We start from the raw sequence: 19,497 nt of genomic DNA on the forward strand, positions 1-19,497 counted from the left end.
TTGTCCTCGGAGTCATTACAAGCCTGTGTTAGACGCTAACTTGTCCCTGAATCGCTATTTACAAAAAATACTTAAAGGGGCACTAGCTGTCAAATTCATGGTCACCGATTTGACTCAAATTCTCATATTTGATTTATAACAATGTAAAACATTTATCTAAACTATCAAAAGTCTAAAATAAACAGTTTACAGAGTATGGGGTAGATAATATATAGGTTCGTTTCGTGTGTATTTTAGTCCAGACGCCATTTAATTAACTATCGATTTGACCTCAGATGACCATATACGCGATGTAAACATAAATAAAGATATGAATAGATTAAACCAACACGTGCAATTGGATTTTTATAGGTCTGTTTGATTTTATTTTATAGATTAAAAATAGATGTTTCTCATTGTTTTTAACCGTATAAGAATGATTTTATGTGCATCGAATTAGTAATCAAATGATTTACCGTAGTTTCACTTTCATTGTTGACATTCTTTTTCTTTAAATAACCAGTACACGTACAATGCATGCGTTGTCAATCTCTAGCTAGGGGTTAAATTGAAGTTCACTTAAGAATTGAATGCTCTTTTTTGTAAATTTATTGGGGTGTAAAAGCGTTGACCGAAGTACATTTTGTATGAAGCACGGAAACACTTCATACTAAAAATGTGCACACGGTCAACGCTTTTACAACCCTATAAAGTTACAAAAAAAGGCATTCAATACTTATAATTACATTTTTATACGACCGCAAAAATTTTAATTTTTTGGTCGTATATTGCTATCACGTTGGCGTCGTCGTCTTGCGTCGTCGTCGTCGTCGTCCGAATACTTTTAGTTTTCGCACTCTAACTTTAGTAAAAGTGAATAGAAATCAATGAAATTTTATCACAAGGTTTATGACCACAAAAGGAAGGTTGGGATTGATTTTGGGAGTTTTGGTCCCAACATTTTAGGAATTAGGGGCCAAAAAGGGCCCAAATAAGCATTTTCTTGGTTTTCGCACTATAACTTTAGTTTAAGTGAATAGAAATCTATGAAATTTTGACACAAGGTTTATGACCACAAAAGGACGGTTGGGATTGATTTTGGGAGTTTTGGTTCCAACAGTTTAGGAATTAAGGGCCAAAAAAGGGCCCAAATAAGCATTATTCTTGGTTTTCGCACAATAACTTTAGTATAAGTAAATAGAAATCAATGAAATTTAAACACAAGGTTTATGACCACAAAAGGAAGGTTGGGATTGATTTTTGGAGTTGAGGTCACAACAGTTTATGAATTAGGGGCAAAAAAGGGGCCCAAATAAGCATTATTTTTGGTTTTTGCTCCATAACTTTAGTATAAGTAAATAGAAATCTATGAAATTTAAACACAAGGTTTATGACCATAAAAGGAAGGTTGGGTTTTATTTTGGGAGTTTTGGTCCCAACAGTTTAGGAATAAGGGGCCCAAAGGGTCCAAAATTGAACTTTGTGTGATATCATCAAAAATTGAATAATTGGGGTTCTTTGATATGCCGAATCTAACTATGTATGTAGATTCTTAATTTTCGGTCCCGTTTTCAAATTGGTCTACATTAAGGTCCAAAGGGTCCAAAATTAAACTTAGTTTGATTTTAACAAAAATTGAATCCTTGGGGTTCTTTGATATGCTGAATTTAAAAATGTACTTAGATTTTTAATTATTGGCCTAGTTTTCAAGTTGGTCCAAATGGGGGTCCAAAATTAAACTTTGTTTGATTTCATCAAAAATTGAATAAATGGGTTCTTTGATATGCCAAATCTAACTGTGTATGTAGATTCTTGATTTTTGGTCCAGTTTTCAAATTGGTCTACATTAAGGTCCAAAGGGTCCAAAATTAAACTAAGTTTGATTTTAACAAAATTAAATTATTGGGCTTATTTGATATGCTTTATCTAAACATGTACTTTGATTTTTGATTATGGGCCCAGTTTCCAAGTTGGTCCAAATCAGGATTACATATCAAGTATTGTGCAATAGCAAGAAATTTTCAATTGCACAGTATTGCACAATAGCAAGAAATATCTAATTGCACAATATTGTGCAATAACAAGAAATATCTAATTGCACAATATTGTGCAATAGCAATTAATTTTCAATTGGAGTTATCTTTCTTTGTATAGAATAGTAGTTGATAATATATGTTGGAAATTTGCCAGACATGACTATGATGTCATTTTCTATTTTTATTTGCCAATAACTTTATGTAAATAACTTCATTGGAAATTTGCCAATATAAAATGTTGCTGATGAAGCTTTTTTTCCTTATCTTATCTAAAATGTTTTTAGATAATGTATGTTGGACATTTGCCAGACATGACTATGATGTCATTTTCTATTTTTATTTGCCAATAACTTTATGTAAATAACTTCATTGGAAATTTGCCAATATAAAATGTTGCTGATGAAGTTTTTTTTCCTTATCTTATCTAAAATATTTTTAGCTTAAAAGTTGTGTCCATACTTGTTCTCATTTCAGATTTCATAAATAAAAAGAAAATTTCTTCAAACATTTTTTTGACAGGATTAATATTCAACAGCATAGTGAATTGCTCAAAGGCAAAAAAAATTTTAAGTTCATTAGACCACATTCATTCTTTGTCAGAAACCTATGCTGTGTCAACTATTTAATTTTAGATTTAAATAAGTTTGAAGAAGAAATCTTTAATTGATTTGTAAAATCTTGAAATTTGTTTTGTGTAAAAAACCCATATAATGTCGATCACAATCCAAATTCAGAGCTGTATCACGCTTAAATGTTTTGTCCATACCTGCCCCAACTGTTCAGGGATCGACCTCTGCGGTCATATAAAGCTGCGCCCTGCGGAGCACCTGGTTACCTATAGGATCATGAAAGCATGCCTTTTATCAAGTTTTTATTTCATTTACCTGTGCACTTTATTGTGGGACCTCGTGTCATCATGAATAAAAAGTTGCATTGTGTAATGTAATTGATTAAGGAATATCACGAGATTGCTAGTTAGCCAATCAGAATAACGTATTTTAATGAAATATACATCTAATGTAATTATATGAATACGGATTTAAATAGGTCGACTCAGTCACTTGCAAGTGAATTTCTAATTATCAATGTTTCTTAGCGTAATTTGACAAAATTGAACCTTTTTGGCGGCAAAAAGCGAATTGTTATTTCACTATTTCACTTTCATTATTTATTGAACAGAAAAAAATCAGACTTTAGATTTTTTATTTATCTCGTAGCTAGTGCCCCTTTAATGTAAAAACGAAACGCAAAGTCTCGTAAATAAATATCCCAATATTAAGTTTGAAGTCTAATCTTCAATTTAAACTTATTGCAAAATATATTTTGATCAACACTATTAGAGGATGGCTTGGATTGAGATAGTATTTATTAAAAAAAAAAAACCAGCCATATTGTCAGGTCAACAGGAAGTTGAAAAAAATTGAAGGGAGACAATTTTGGCAGGAAATAACCTAAAATAAATAATGTCAAATACATTTCTGGTGGCAATAATTTAAATATTATGAGCTTTATTAAAAAAACTGTTTTGTTTCATACCATGAACATACATTTAAAGAAGAATCAGAGAAATTTGTATTTGAACATCAACAAGACTGTACTTCTTGTTTTACTTCTTGTATTTGTGATCCTCCTTACATGGGGGCACTTATAAAATGCTTTTAATTTTAACAATTATGGAGAAAAAAAGTAACAGTTCTAAGCTTCTGCAATATATGCAATGTATTGTTGCATCAAAATAATATAATCCTCTCCCATCTCACCTGTTTTATTTATAAAACTCCTTACTTAGGAGCACTAGCACCCTTCTGCCCTGAGATTCAAGCTGGAACACTGTTAGTAAGTATATAAAAAGTTATTTTCAGTTTTATTTTTATTTAGTCTTTTTGTATAAAGATTGGTTGGGCTCCTAAAATTTCAATTGGGCTCCTGAAAAAAATATCTTAGGGACCCAGCTGGCCCCTAGACAAAAACAGTTAAGTTTAGTCCCTGGAAATGTGTACGGAAAGGAGTCATGACCACTGACGCAAAGGAAATTAAATATTTTTAAAAGAGTTAGGAATGGGGTTCCTAGAATTATCGTAGGAAAATAGGTGATAAGATACGAAGTGAAATACCTTCTTTCACTCGTGAGTCACTGCTGTGACCTCTGGGGAAAGTAAACTTGGAATTTATAGTACAAAAATAAAACACAATGAATACATTGTTCGTACACTTGTATCTGGGATTGGTTATTTTGTAACTTCAGATTACGTAAATTACATTTGACATGTGCAGTTGAATTAGTTTTGAAAATAATATTATCCAGTTACATGTATACATGTGTCAATGAAAACAATGGCAATCGTATCCCTCAGAGCAATCTGCTCTTTGATTAGTCTTATGTGTATAGAGTTGGGTAGTCTATGGGTGTTAGTAATTGTAGAAGAATTTGAAATTGAATGCTATTGTTTTTTAGGTAAATATTTTTAAAGTGCTAATTAGAATTAACAACTTTAACAAGTTTAAAAATAGGTGCAAAATTTGTCTTGTACATATATGAAAGTATTGTTAGCTATGAAGGTCACTCTGAAATATATTTAAACAATATAAATGGGTATTATCTTGTACATTTAAGTTCAATTGACTGAGATTTACCGTTCTTTTTTTATCTAGAAAAGTGAGGATATGTACAGTCGTGTTAAGAGGCCAAGAAAAGTAATCAAAAGAGATATGTATGGTATTCCCATTCCTGATGACACCAGTGATGAGAACAAAGATGATGAGGATGATGATGATGATGGTAAGAAATCCTGAAGGAACTGAAAGCAAAAATGTGATTTTGATATATTGCTAGGTCGTAAATGTTTCCAGCTCTGATCAGCTGATTTTGGGCATTATGTTTTCATGTTTGTGCGACCGTTGGTTTGTCGGTTCATGATAATTTGTATTTATTTTTGTACCTTAGTGTAGTAAAGACAATTTAAGAATATGTATGATAAATAACTTTATAATTTGAATACTATGTAGACAACATTTTTGTTTTCCTTATTTAAATACTTTCAAATGGATGTAACCATTTTGATGACATTAGTCATATCCACCAATTTTGGATTTCGAAATCATTGCATTGAATTTGGATGCATTATTATCTGCTCTTCCTTCTATATCTGATGCCCTATATATAATATCGACCAACAGTGATAATATCATGTTATTTTGATAGACTCAAGTAGTGATGATGACGATGAAGAAGATGATGACGACGACGACAATGATGAAGAGGAAGAAGAGAAAAAAGAAAGAAGCTCATATAACCTCAGGGAACACAAACCACGAACTCAACTTTTTGAAGTACCAGTTGGTAATTATATTTTAAATATGTTACTCCATGGGATTTTGTACATTTTGGTTGCCCTCAACAAGTTTATAAGTCAGCTTTTGGAAAGCAAATAACTGAAAGTGTATTGCATATATTATACAAGTATAATCCCTGCAATAAATGTAAAAAAAAAAATGCATTTACATAAAATTTATGACATCAAAAATAAGTCAAAGTTACATGGATATATCAAATAAAACCATATAGTATTCATCACTTTTAAACAGTCACACTGTTTAAATGGAAGTATTTTTCCCTGTCAGCAAATTTATATAAAAACATCTTGTTTAATATGTTTCAATATCGTATTTTTTAATTGCAGTGGAAAGGAGGAAAAGAGTACAAAAGTTGTTTAGGGAAACTCCCCCATTACCTCCAAAAAGAAGACAAAAATCTCATGTATACCAATCACCTGCTCACCGAAAATTGGAAATAAGGTTATTATTTTTCTGTTATACTACACTATAGAAAACATATTACATAAAGAATATCAGAATATTGAAATGTGTTAATTTGCACAAACATGTATAAAAAAGATGAACCCACAGGATTTATTTTTTCTTCTTTGATTCTCATTGAAAAACATTATTCATATCTGTATATACTGACCTCAATTTCATCTTTCATTGAATGCATTGATAAAAATGTTTTTGTTTTTTGGAAAGATTAGAACTTGTTCTAAATCTTTACTTAGGCACCAACCTCCCTAACAACAGGACAGGTTAGCTACTGTTACTAAATGTATTCACACTGAAATATAGTTCCCTATGGTTCTCATGTATGTGCACATAATACACATATAAACTGAAAAAAACTGTGTATATTATTGGAGCAGTTCATTCAAGAATGTATGTCATTAAGGTGTGTTGATGTGCAGGCTTTTTAAAAAACATTTTGATTAGGCAACTGGGTATTGATTCAACTAGTATGATTGACAAGTGTCATTATCACTAAACAATCGGAGACAAGGTGGACCTTTAATTACAATGCCCCACCTCCTAAACTGCCAATCAAATTGACCACATTACCTATAAACCTCAGTCTTTATAATGATACAGACCACTCAATATACATATAATTCTTAATACACAAGTATTTGACCTCATAATTGAATACACAAATGTATATATTAGATGTTTGATATTTATATATAAGGATGATAGATTTATTTATTGCCAATTACTTTTGATCTACATTACATAAAGTGATTCTGTAAATTATATCTGAAAGATAAATGATTAATGAATTAACAAGATCTTAAAAAAAATGAAATATGAATATAAATATGAATAAATAAAAGGTATTCAAGTAAGCCCTATAATTTACTTGAGGGCTATTCCAGAAAAAATGTAGGGGGGGGGGGGTAGGAAGGCAGTTTTTGTCAGCACCCGCCACCCAGACAATTGTAATTGAGTATTATAGTGCATTATAGTGTGAAAAGTTGCTCTGATTCCCATCACCCATGTATAAATAATATAATGTGCCTTCCAACCCCCCCATACATTTTTTTCTGGAATAGCCCTGATAAATTTCCAATAATCATCTGTAATTAATCAACAATTAAATTAGTACACTTTTTTTTTTTTTTTTATCAGGAATTGGCTTGAAACAGTTTAAAAATTTTAAAAAGGGGGGTTCCCAACCCATGACAAAAGGGGGGGGTCCAACTATATGTTCCCATTCAAATGCATTGATTGTTTTTTTGAAACGTGTTTAGAACCGGCAACATAATTTCGATAAGATATAAACTGCAGTTTAAATAAAATTGTGCAAATTTAGGTGGTACCTAACACTTTAACTAAAATTCATTTGGCTAGTTTAATTTTTCTTAAAATTTTGACAAAGTATTTACCTTGACCCTTTGACAAAAATATAAAAATTTCAAAATTTGAACCAACCGTTTAATCAGAAAAATTACACTGGTTATATAGCAGTTTGACAAACACTTATTTTGATCATTGAGAAGCTTAGTATTCCCTTATGAACATAACGTCATTAAAACGTTCTGCTGATTTTACAGAGTTATCTCCCTGTAGTGTTAGGTACCACCTTAAGAGACCCATATTATTAATTTGAGCTCATTTTATCCTCATACTGGAAAAGCAAGTTTCCTTCTAAAGACCTGCTGTAAATGCAATTTTCAGCAATAGTATTTTTATAAATGTTCATTTTTCCCCACCATACCTTAATATGAAATAATTCAAACTACTCTCCTATTTCCACCACTCTGATTAAACAGCTTTCTTTATACAGTATATTGAAAGATTGAAAGGGTTTGCATGTTTCATCTGACTATAAAATTATTATTTTGATGTTCAGTTTTTCTGATTAAGAAATTGGTCAACTGATTGATTGATTATTGGTTTTTAATGCCAATTTCAACACACTTGGCTTTATCATTGTGGGCAGTTTTTCAATAGTTGGAGTAAGTTAGTGAGAACCAACAAACTTTTACAGCAAAATTGCATTTTAGTAATTTGAGATTGGAGTTGAAAGCACCTTGCCACTAGGTTGACTATTTGGTGTATATTTTTATTGAAATGAGTACATGTTTGTCTAGATGTGTTCAAGTGACCATGACCTCATGTTCATAGGTCATTAGTCAATGTTAAGTTTTTCATGAAATGTCTATTTGTCAGATTCTAAAATTAACCAGAAAGGGTAAAACATATATGGTGTATGGAATGATTGTAAGATGTACATGTCCGTCAGTCCTTTAACTTATGTTTATGTATCATTGATTAAGTTTATGTGATACCTATACTTTTTATTTATCAAATGTGCATGAAGTTAATTACAAACTTTCAGAAGAAAAGCACAATTTCATGGTAGTGATACTACATCATCATCGTCCTGTAGTGAATCAGATGATGAGGAAAGATTTAAAAGAAGAAAGGCAAAAAGTATGGCAAGAGCTAGAAATAGGTGCTTACCAATGAATATCAGTGCTGAGAATTTGAAAAACTCAAACATTATCAAAGATAGAGTAAAAATAGGTTCCAGTTTGGCTGATGTTGATCCTATGAATGTTGACAGAACTGTGAGTATATGTATATGGCTAAGTATTCAGTATAGTGTTGTTAGTGTGTGACAACATGTATGATTTTAAAAGTAGCTGTTTCAATCTTAATAACATGATTTTCTGAAAGGAGAATGATTCTAGTTTAGGGTTTTACATGTAAAAAGATAGTTATTTAGTCAGAAAACATAAAATTAGACCTAAATAGCATGTTGGAGAGAGGTTATGTTGGACGTAACAGGACATTGAAAAATTGAATATTTTCCTTTTATATGAAGGCCTAGTTAATAAATATATCAATTTTTCTCTGACAGTTCTTAAGATCTTCAATTAAAGTATATCACTTTGTTAAATTTTTCAAAAACTAACTTATAAGTTGGAAAAATCTTAAAATATGTCGGACAAACGGGGACATTTTTGGATGAGAATTTGTTCCATTTGCATCATTGAAAGTCAAAAACAAAATCAAAACTATGCTGTTTATACTAATATCTACAGCTGGTGTTCCTCAGCAAGAGGTAAAATGGTTCATTATTAAATAAATGGATAAAACAAAACCATAAAAAAACTGTAGGACAAACATAGGACAGATTATATTCCCTGTCGGACAAACATAGGACAGAATTCATTAATTTACTGATCCTAATGGGAATTTAAAAATGGGCACCTCTTAAGAAGAGACTAGGAAGGGTCTGAGAACTATTTTTTAGTTTATGTGGACTTGTTAGTTGTTAACAAGGTTCTTTTCACTTTTAAAAAGCTGTTACGTCCGACATTAGAAGATTTTGTCCTACGGTTCGTCCAACAGAAAATTAATGGACTCTTGTTACGTCCTAATTTTCAAATTATGTCAAATTTAGACTGTCAACAGTTTAAAACCTCTTTATTTTTCATTTATATGGTAGTATTTAAGGTTAAGTAATTGTCAAAGTAGAAGCGAAATTGATTCTGTGACTTGTGATAGCCATTTTAGAGAATATCTTGGATGTTGGACGTAACATTTTTTTGGACAAATGTTGGATGTAACTTCCATCTCTTGGTTGAACAGAAAGAGTGTTCACCCCTTCAATGTCGTTGACCTCAAGTAAAAAGGAACAGTTGACAGCAATACCGTATGCACATCACGATTGTAGTAAAATTTGTTGTCATAAACATTAAAAAAAACTTAAACTGAGTTGGCAACTTGCAAATGAAAATTGAAATGTTCGCCCGTAACGGTTGGACAGATTTTTCAAGAGTAAACTTTAATGACAATTCCTGAAAAAAATAAAACTTTCTGCTGTACCTTCATGATGAATTATCACATTTTAGTTAATAAGCTCAAGCCTCAAGATATTTTGTGCATTTAATTGCCCTCTATTGTTACATAACTTATATTTCATTTTCACATAGGAAGAAGACAGAAAATGTTAGTCCAACAACATGACCATTTAAAATTGTTTTTAATCCTTATTTTTCGATGATTTTTCATGTTTTAGTGTCCTTAACCTTGCCAACCCTATTGTTTTACCTGAAAATCCTTTTTACCTAGTTGACATTCATACAAAAAGGTTAATAAAACAATTTTGATTTTGGGTCATTCGACCATGTCACAAAATAAGCATGCAAAAAATAGGGAATTCAACACTTCATTTATAAAATACTTTATTCAACAATAAACTTTTCATATGAGACTGTTTATATTATCTCTTCATCATGCAGTGAATTGATTAGCTACCTGCATTAAAACTCAAAATAATTTAAAATATGAAAAAAATGCATTTTTCTGGGACACCCATTGAAACAGCACTTTACTGAATACTTAGCCATATATATTGTCAACTTTCTCTATATTTACTTGGCAACATAGATTTGATTTTGATTTTCTTCCTCCAAAAAAGTTCAGAAATCTCTCTTGAATTTTTGTAAATTTTTGTTTTTTATTGCTAGGAATTTTTAAGAATTATAAAAAAAATACTATATATGTTGCCAATCAATAATTGATGAAATTCTTGAGTTATGTGACATGACACTTTTGTTCTCATTGTAGATATTTTTCAAAATCATATTGATGTTAAATACCTGGATAGTGTTATGTATTTATTATAAGATTGATGCAGTACATTCTTATTGTAATATCATTATTCAGGCATTGCTGTCACACATGGTAATATTATAACACACTCATATTTAGTAACTTATTTATGACAAAAGGAGAATAAAACCTTCATTTGCCTATGTTATGTTCTGTAGTAATTTAACATTTATATGCAGATGCTACTGTATCATGTAAACCCTGCAAAGAGAATAAATGTTGATGTTCTTTTCATTCCTTCAGATACAGCTTCTTGTTATAGAATATAACAATGATCCTTTTGTTAACAGACAGTAGTGTATCTATAAATAGAAAAAAAAATGTTATTACAATGATGTTATGGTTTGCTTTTAGTGCATTTTCAGCCATTTTAGTACTCAGATTATCGTAATAGAATTTAGATTCTTGCTTTTATTTTAAACATGTATTATTACACATTTTCTTTATTTGATATTAACAGGTTAATTTTAACAGCGTTGGTGGATTGGGGAAACATGTGAGAGCATTGAAAGAAATGATTGTTTTTCCTCTCCTATATCCAGAAGTTTTTGAAAGATTTAAGTTGGCACCACCAAGAGGAGTGTTGTTTTATGGACCTCCAGGTAACTAAGATAGAAATAAAGTTATAACTGTCTTTGAAAAATGGCATTCAAAAATGATCATCATGCACTTGGTGGATCCAGTTGAAAAATAGATGTAAGATTTCATATTGAATGATTAATATTAAGTATTAAAGAAATCATGAATTATATATATATTACACAGAAGACCTTTGGATAGTTTAAGTTGTATTCAAAGTTGAGAAGGAACTATATCAGTTTCTGAATTAAGTCATTTAGCTCTTCTACCAGAAATGCATGTTGAAATAACAAAGAAACACTATTATGCCAAAAAAAATATAGATGTAGAAAGAGTAAATTAAATGTTATGAACATGATTCCATCTGAATCCATTGTCAAAAATGGCAATTTTTCAACCAATAATCAATAATATATTGTGACAACTCTGTGTAACTAGAAATGTTAAAAGGATAATAGGACCTTTATTTATACAAGAAATTAAATACATTTTCTGTTCTAGTAAATTGAAAACCATAACAGATTTAAACATTTGGAATTGTTTTGTCATTGCAAAGTATGTCAAAATAACAAATGCAACTCTGGGTGATTAAGAATAGTATAAGGAGGCGGTTTGGGTTTTTGTCCTTTTGTCCTTGTTGTTGTCCTGACAGTCCATGAATCGGTCTATCCCATTAAAAATTTTTGTCACATTTTTTTTCAAAACAAAACAGGTTTATCCCTGTGATACGTTTTCACTTCCATTACAGTTAAAATATTAAAGCATGCAATCCAAGAGTTTAAATGCCTTGCTTGCCAACTATGTTTGGTTGTTTGCTCATACATTGTAATTAAGATAGATACCTTAATTCAATGGGTAGGTGGAGTATAACAGTCTGTTTACTATACACGAAGGTTGATTGGTCAATGAATATTAAACTTGTTTCCAATATAATATCCATTGTCCAATCAACTCTTTTTTATATAGTAAACAAACTGTTACTCCGCCTCTCCATTGAATTTAGGTGTCAATTTTAATTACAATGCCTGAGTAAACAACCAAACAAAGTTAGCAAGCAAGGCATTTAAACTCTTGGATTGCATGCTTTAATATTTTAACTGTAATACTCTCATCAACTTGCTGTTTACAAAGTAGGGACAGCATGTGTACAATACCTCACAGTTTAAATTGTGTAACTCTTTCTATTTTTAGGGACTGGAAAAACATTAGTTGCTAGGGCATTGGCAAATGAATGCAGTACAGGAAATAGAAGAGTAGGATTTTTTATGAGGAAAGGAGCAGATTGTCTTAGTAAATGGGTTGGTGAATCAGAAAGGCAGCTGAGATTATTATTTGATCAGGCAAGTTATTTCTGTTTTCTGAAATATACACAGCCTGTGTTATTGAAAATGAATGAAATTGTATACATTTTGGAATGGACATCAGTAACAAATGTCATTTTGCACCTATTTTTTTCTTTCATTAAGGGGGCTCGTGGGTATAAATCCATTTTTTTTTTAAATATATGATTTCGCTATATTTTTTTTAGAAATGAACTTTATCATATACTTAATAGAAAAATGAAATAAAAAAGTCGGGTCACCATTCATTTAAGCTCACAATCTGCCTCCGAAAGAAGCATACAATTTTGTTAATGTCCTTTTTTTAGCTCACCTGGCCCGAAGGGCCAAGTGAGCTTTTCTCATCACTTGGCGTCCGTCGTCCGTCGTCGTCCGTCGTCGTCCGTCGTCCGTCGTCGTTAACTTTTACAAAAATCTTCTCCTCTGAAACTACTGGGCCAAATCAAACCAAACTTGGCCACAATCATCATTGGGGTATCTAGTTTAAAAAATGTGTGGCCTGACCCGGTCAACCAACCAAGATGGCCGCCACGGCTAAAAATAGAACATAGGGGTAAAATGCAGTTTTTGGCTTATAACTCAAAAACCAAAGCATTTAGAGCAAATCTGACATGGGGTAAAAATGTTTATCAGGTCAAGATCTATCTGCCCTGAAATTTTCAGATGAATCGGTCAATCGGTTGTTGGGTTGCTGCCCCTGAATTGGTAATTTTGAGGAAATTTTGCTGTTTTTGGTTATTATCTTGAATATTATTATAGATAGAGATAAACTGTAAACAGCAATAATGTTCAGCAAAGTAAGATCTACAAATAAGTCAACATGACCAAAATGGTCAGTTGACCCGTTTAGGAGTTATTGCCCTTTATAGTCAATTTTTACCCATTTTTCGTTAATTAAAGTAATCTTTTACAAAAATCTTCTCCTCTGAAACTACTGGGCTAAATTAATCCAAACTTGGCCACAATCATCTTTGGGGTATCTAGTTTAAAAAATGTGTGGCGTGACCTGGTCAATCAACTAAGATGGCCGCCACGGCTAAAAATAGAACAAAGAGGTAAAATGCAGTTTTTGGCTTATAACTCAAAAACCAAAGCATTTTGAGGAAATCTGACGGGATAAAAATGTTTATCAGGTCAAGATCTATCTGCCCTGAAATTTTCAGATGAATCAGTCAATCAGTTGTTGGGTTGCTGCCCCTGAATTGGTAATTTTGAGGAAATTTTGCTGTTTTTGGTTATTATCTTGAATATTATTATAGATAGAGATAAACTGTAAACAGCAATAATGTTCAGCAAAGTAAGATCTACAAATAAGTCAACATGACCAAAATGGTCAGTTGACCCGTTTAGGAGTTATTGCCCTTTATAGTCAATTTTAACCATTTTTCATAAATTAAATTAATCTTTTACAAAAATCTTCTTCTCTGAAACTACTGGGCCAAATTAATCCAAACTTGGCCACAATCATCTTTGGGGTATCTAGTTTAAAAAATGTGTGGCGTGACCTGGTCAACCAACCAAGATGGCCGCCACGGCTAAAAATAGAACAAAGGGGTAAAATGCAGTTTTTGGCTTATAACTCAAAAACCAAAGCATTTTGAGGAAATCTGACATGGGATAAAAATGTGTATCAGGTCAAGATCTATCTGCCCTGAAATTTTCAGATGAATCGGTCAATCGGTTGTTGGGTTGCTGCCCCTGAATTGGTAATTTTGAGGAAATTTTGCTGTTTTTGGTTATTATCTTGAATATTATTATAGATAGAGATAAATTGTAAACAGCAATAATGTTCAGCAAAGTAAGATCTACAGATAAGTCAACATGACCAAAATGGTCAGTTGACCCCTGAAGGAGTTATTGCCCTTTATAGTCAATTTTTAACCATTTTTTCGTAAATCTTAGTAATCTTTTACAAAAATCTTCTTCTCTGAAACTACTGGGCCGAATTAAACTAAACTTGACCACAGTCATCATTAGGGTAACTTGTTTAAAAAATGTGTGACGTGACCTGGCCAATCAACCAACCAAGATGGCTACCACGGCTAATAATAAAACATAGGGGTAAAATGCAGTTTTTGGCTTATAACTCAAAAACCGAAGCATTAAGAGAAAATCTGACAGGGTTTAATTGTTTATCAGGTCAAGATCTATCTGCCCTGATGTTTTCACATGGATCGGATAACCCGTTGTTAGGTTACTGTCCTGAATTGGTAATTTTAGGGAAATTTTGCCGTTTTTTGTTATTATATTGAATAATATTATAGATAGAGAGAGCAATAACGTTCAGCAAAATAAGATCTACAAATAAGTTTACATGACCAAAATAGTCAATTGACCCCTTAAGGAGTTATTGCCCTTTATAGTTAATTTTTAACATTTTTCATAAATTTTTGTTAATTTTTAGAAAATATTTTCTACTGTAATTACTGGGCCAAGTTCATTATAGATAGAGATAATTGTAGCAACAAGAATGTTCAGTAAAGTAAGATCTACAAACACATCACTATCACCAAAACACAATTATGTCATGAATTTATCCGTGTCCATTGTTTAATATGCACAAGACCAAGGTGAGCGACACAGGCTTTTTAGAGCCTCTAGTTTTTTTTTTTTTAAATTCAACTAAATTCAACTAATTTTTATTAGCTCACCTGGCCCGAAGGGCCAAGTGAGCTTTTCTCATCACTTGGCGTCCGGCGTCCGTCGTCCGGCGTCCGTCGTCCGTCGTCGTCCGGCGTCCGTCGTCCGTCGTCGTCGTCGTCCGTCGTTAACTTTTACAAAAATCTTCTCCTCTGAAACTACTAGGCTAATTTCAACCAAACTTGGTTACAATCATCATTGGGGTATCTAGTTTAAAAATTGTGTTCGGTGACCCCGCCAACCAACCAAGATGGCCGCCATGGCTAAAAATAGAACATGGGGGTAAAATGCAGTTTTTGGCTTATAACTCAAAAACCAAAGCATTTAGAGCAAATCTGACATGGGGTAAAATTGTTTATCAGGTCAAGATCTAACTGCCCTGAAATTTTCAGATGAATAGGACAACCCGTTGTTAGGTTGCTGCCCCTGAATTGGTAATTTTAAGAAAATTTTTGCTGTTTTTGGTTATTATCTTGAATATTATTATAGATAGAGATAAACTGTAAATAAAAAAAATGTTAAACAAAGTAAGATTTACAAATAAGTCAGCAGGTCCTAAATGGTCAGTTGACCCCTTTAGGAGTTATTGCCCTTTAAAGTCAATTTTTAACCATTTTTCGTAAATCTTAGTTATCTTTTACAAAAATCTTCTCCTCTGAAACTACTGGGACAAATTTAACCAAATATGGCCAAAATAATAATTAGGGTATCTAGTTTAAAAATTGTGTCCGGTGACCCGCACAACCAACCAAGATGGCCGCCATGGCTAAAAATAGAACATAGGGGTAAAATGCAGTTTTTGGCTTATAACTCAAAAACCAAAGCAATTAGAGCAAATCTGACAAGGATGAAAGTTGTTTATTAGGTCAAGATCTAACTGTCCTGAAATTTTCAGATGAATCGGACAACCCTTTGTTAGGTTGCCTCCCCTTAATTGGTCATTTTAAGGAAATTTTTGCTATTTTTGGTTATTTTCTTGAATATTATTATAGATAGAGATAAACTGTAAATAAAAAAAATGTTTAGCAAAGTAAGATTTACAAATAAGTCAACAGGTCCAAAATGGTCAGTTGACCCCTTTAGGAGTTATTGTCCTTTATAGTCAATTTTTAACCATTTTTTTCGTAAATCTTAGTTATATTTTACAAAAATCTTCTCCTCTGAAACTACTGGGCCAAATAAAAGCAAACTTGGCCACAATCATCATTGGGGTATCTAGTTTTAAAATTGTGTCCAGTGACCCAGCCAACCAACCAAGATGGCTGCCATGGCTAAAAATAGAACATAGGGGTAAAATGCAGTTTTGGGCTTATAACTTAAAAACCAAAGCATTTAGAGCAAATCTGACAGTGGAAGAAATTGTTTATCAAGTCCAGATCTATCTGCTCTAAAATTTTCAGATGAATTGGACAACTGGTTGTTAGGTTGCTGCCCCTGAATTGGTAATTTTAAGGAAATTTTGCTGTTTTTTGTTATTATCTTGAATACTATTATAGATAGAGATAATCTGTAAACAGCAATAATGTTCAGAAAAGTAAGATTTACAAATAAGTCAACGTGACTGAAATGGTCAATTGACCCCCTAAGGAGTTATTGTCCTTTATAGTCATTTTTTTAAAATTTTCATAAAATTTGTAAATTTTTACTAACATTTTCCACTGAAACTACTTGGCCAAGTTCATTATAGATAAAGATAATTGTAAGCAGCAAGAATGTTCAGTAAAGTAAGATGTACAAACACTTCACCATCACCAAAACACAATTTTTCATGAATCTATCTGCGTCCTTTGTTTAATATTCACATATACCAAGGTGAGCGACACAGGCTCTTTAGAGCCTCTAGTTTCTGTTGAACTAAAGGGGAAATAGAGGTAATATCGAAATAAAAAAATAAACTAATTACAGAAATCACTTAAATATTACAATTATTTAGTTTGTGTACAGCTTACTTGAAAACAATAATAAAAAATATAGGTCACTGATGAGTTAAAAAAGATATTTCAATTTTAATGCTAAAAAATGGCATTTTTGCACCAAAGGGAGATAATTTGGAGCTTTTTCAATGATATATACATTTTAAAAGTCATCTTGGGCCTAACCGAATTGATTTTTTGGGTTGATTTTGTGCACCATATCATAAAGTAATAACAAATAGTGTAATAAATAAAATTTGTAATGAAAAAATAAATGTTTAATTTTTTGCTGAAATTTTTGTACCTGCGAGCCTTCTTAAATCCTAATGACTTTTCTAGTAGGAAGAGGGCTGATGTTGCTTAATTAAGAATGTTATTAGTTTCTGAGATTAGTATTTATTCTCCTTTAATCTTTTTTGTTATAAAGCATTAACCGCATTATATTGTTGATGTAGGCTTACCAGATGAGACCATCAATTATTTTCTTTGATGAGATTGATGGTTTAGCACCTGTTAGGTCCAGCAGACAAGATCAGATTCATAGTTCTATTGTTTCAACATTGTTAGCGCTAATGGATGGCTTAGATAGCAGAGGAGAAATTGTAGTAATTGGGGCAACAAACAGAATAGATTCTATTGATCCAGCTTTGAGAAGGCCTGGTAGATTTGACAGAGAGTTTTTGTTTCCATTACCTTCACAAGAAGTATGTTTAAAACAGACAAGATTATAAGATATTAGATAACATACATTATACTAAATTCTTATATAAGTCTTACTTTTGGGTTTTATTAAGTTTTTCTTCATGTCTGAAATATAGTGACAGAACTGCATATAAAATTAATTTATTGTCCAATTCTATCAACAACTTTCATACCTCTGTCATTAGTACAAGAACAGTGATGCTAAATTATTTTAATTCACACAAAACTAGAATACTGCTGCACAGTTTGGGATCCACACACCTCAAAATATATATATAAATTGGAACAAGTACAAAGAAGAGCTGCACAATATATTTGTAACAGATACCACAATACTAGCAGTGTATCTGAAATGCTAGAAAATCTAAAATGGCAAACCTTACAAGAACGCAGACTAAAAACCAGACTCAAAATGTTTCACATAGTCATCAACAATGAAATTGCAATACCAACGAAAGATACACTTACAAAAAGCCAGTCTAAAACAAGATCTACCCATCAACAGACATACAGACAACTTTGGTGTAACAAAGACAGCTTTAAATTTTCTTTCTTCAGCCAGACAATCAAAGATTGGAACAAATTCCCACCTGATATCTCAAACCAAACCACTACAGACAACTTTAAGGATGCACTCACTCATGAGGTGCTCCTTAAAACATTCTCTCATCGAAACAAAATGTGCTTATTGTTTTTATCTTAGAGTTATAAAAAAATATATATAATAAATGTAAAAATTAAAACTTAAAAAAATGTAAATTTCATAAATAAATCAAAGAAAAATTGAAATTAACTGAAAATGACATCAAGCAAGTTCATTACCACACAATGGATGAAATCTGTTCATTGATTATTTTATGCACTCGGTATATAATATATGTTTATTTGTAATACATGTAATAAGGAAGAATGATTTTAGAAAAACAAATGAATTTTCAGGCAAGAAGACAAATATTGCACATACATACAAAGGAGTGGAACCCAAAATTATCTGCTCCTTTTGTGAGTGAACTGGCAGAAAAAACAGTTGGTGAGTTTGGTTTATTTCATTTATTGCCAGATTTGCATGATTAAGATTGTTAAAAAATATAATTTTGATTCAGTGGTAGTTTTCAAGTATTTTAATGACTGTTATGCATTAACAGTCTGTTGCTAAAATATCTTAAGCAAAATTAGTTGTAGGAGCACCAAAAACTCCATTTATATATTTAATACTTTTTGGCAACTCTAAATTCACATGTGTTATACCATATCTTAATATCAACATTTAAGTACAATAGATAGTTTTGTCTGGCCTACATAAGTTTGGTAGTGATATGTTGAGAATTAATTCAAACTTTTGTTATAAATGTAATTTGAGTTTCATGATTCTTGTAGTGCATTTGGTAGGATATCTAAGGATGGTGGGGTATATTGTTCAAGAATATCATTAACGTATTGTATATTATACTTCTGAAAATAGAATAGCTTAACCCTTTCCTCCATAATGATGCTTTTTGACGCCACCCCCTTTACTCCATAATGACGCTTTTTGACGCCTGTGTAGTGCCTCAGTTAAATCGTCTTGCCTAAGACAAATGAGAATCAGACTTTATAAAAGTTGTATCTAACATAAACAGGTTATTCATGAGAATATCTGACTGGAATTTCATTGATGAAATATTCGTTTTAACATTGCATTTTAATACTTTAAACCTGATGATTTTTTTTTTGTTGAAAAAATCCTATGCGAATCAAGTATGTTAAAAAATTATTTCCATGGAGTAAAGGGTTAATAGTAAATGTTTTAACTATGTCTTATGACCTACATTGTCTGGTTGGAGTTAAGGTATATCAGTTGTCTTAGTCTTCTTTTCG

At 31.7% G+C, this 19,497-nt stretch overlaps 1 protein-coding gene across 3 annotated transcripts in view; it reads left to right on the top strand.

Annotated features, from left to right (window-relative positions):
- The window catches only part of LOC143068374 (ATPase family AAA domain-containing protein 2-like), a 64,218-nt gene that overhangs the window by 11,575 nt on the left and 33,146 nt on the right, over positions 1-19,497 (top strand). For all 3 annotated transcript variants that reach the window (XM_076242383.1, XM_076242398.1, XM_076242390.1), the window contains exons 5-12: positions 4,668-4,794; positions 5,218-5,355; positions 5,696-5,810; positions 8,182-8,413; positions 10,927-11,068; positions 12,237-12,385; positions 17,394-17,642; positions 18,580-18,670. In XM_076242383.1, the coding sequence (XP_076098498.1) occupies positions 4,668-4,794; positions 5,218-5,355; positions 5,696-5,810; positions 8,182-8,413; positions 10,927-11,068; positions 12,237-12,385; positions 17,394-17,642; positions 18,580-18,670 (1,243 nt within the window). The remainder of the gene's footprint in view (positions 1-4,667; positions 4,795-5,217; positions 5,356-5,695; positions 5,811-8,181; positions 8,414-10,926; positions 11,069-12,236; positions 12,386-17,393; positions 17,643-18,579; positions 18,671-19,497) is intronic.

This window comes from Mytilus galloprovincialis, chromosome 1, assembly GCF_965363235.1.
Source record: "Mytilus galloprovincialis chromosome 1, xbMytGall1.hap1.1, whole genome shotgun sequence".
Lineage (NCBI taxonomy): Eukaryota > Metazoa > Mollusca > Bivalvia > Mytilida > Mytilidae > Mytilus > Mytilus galloprovincialis.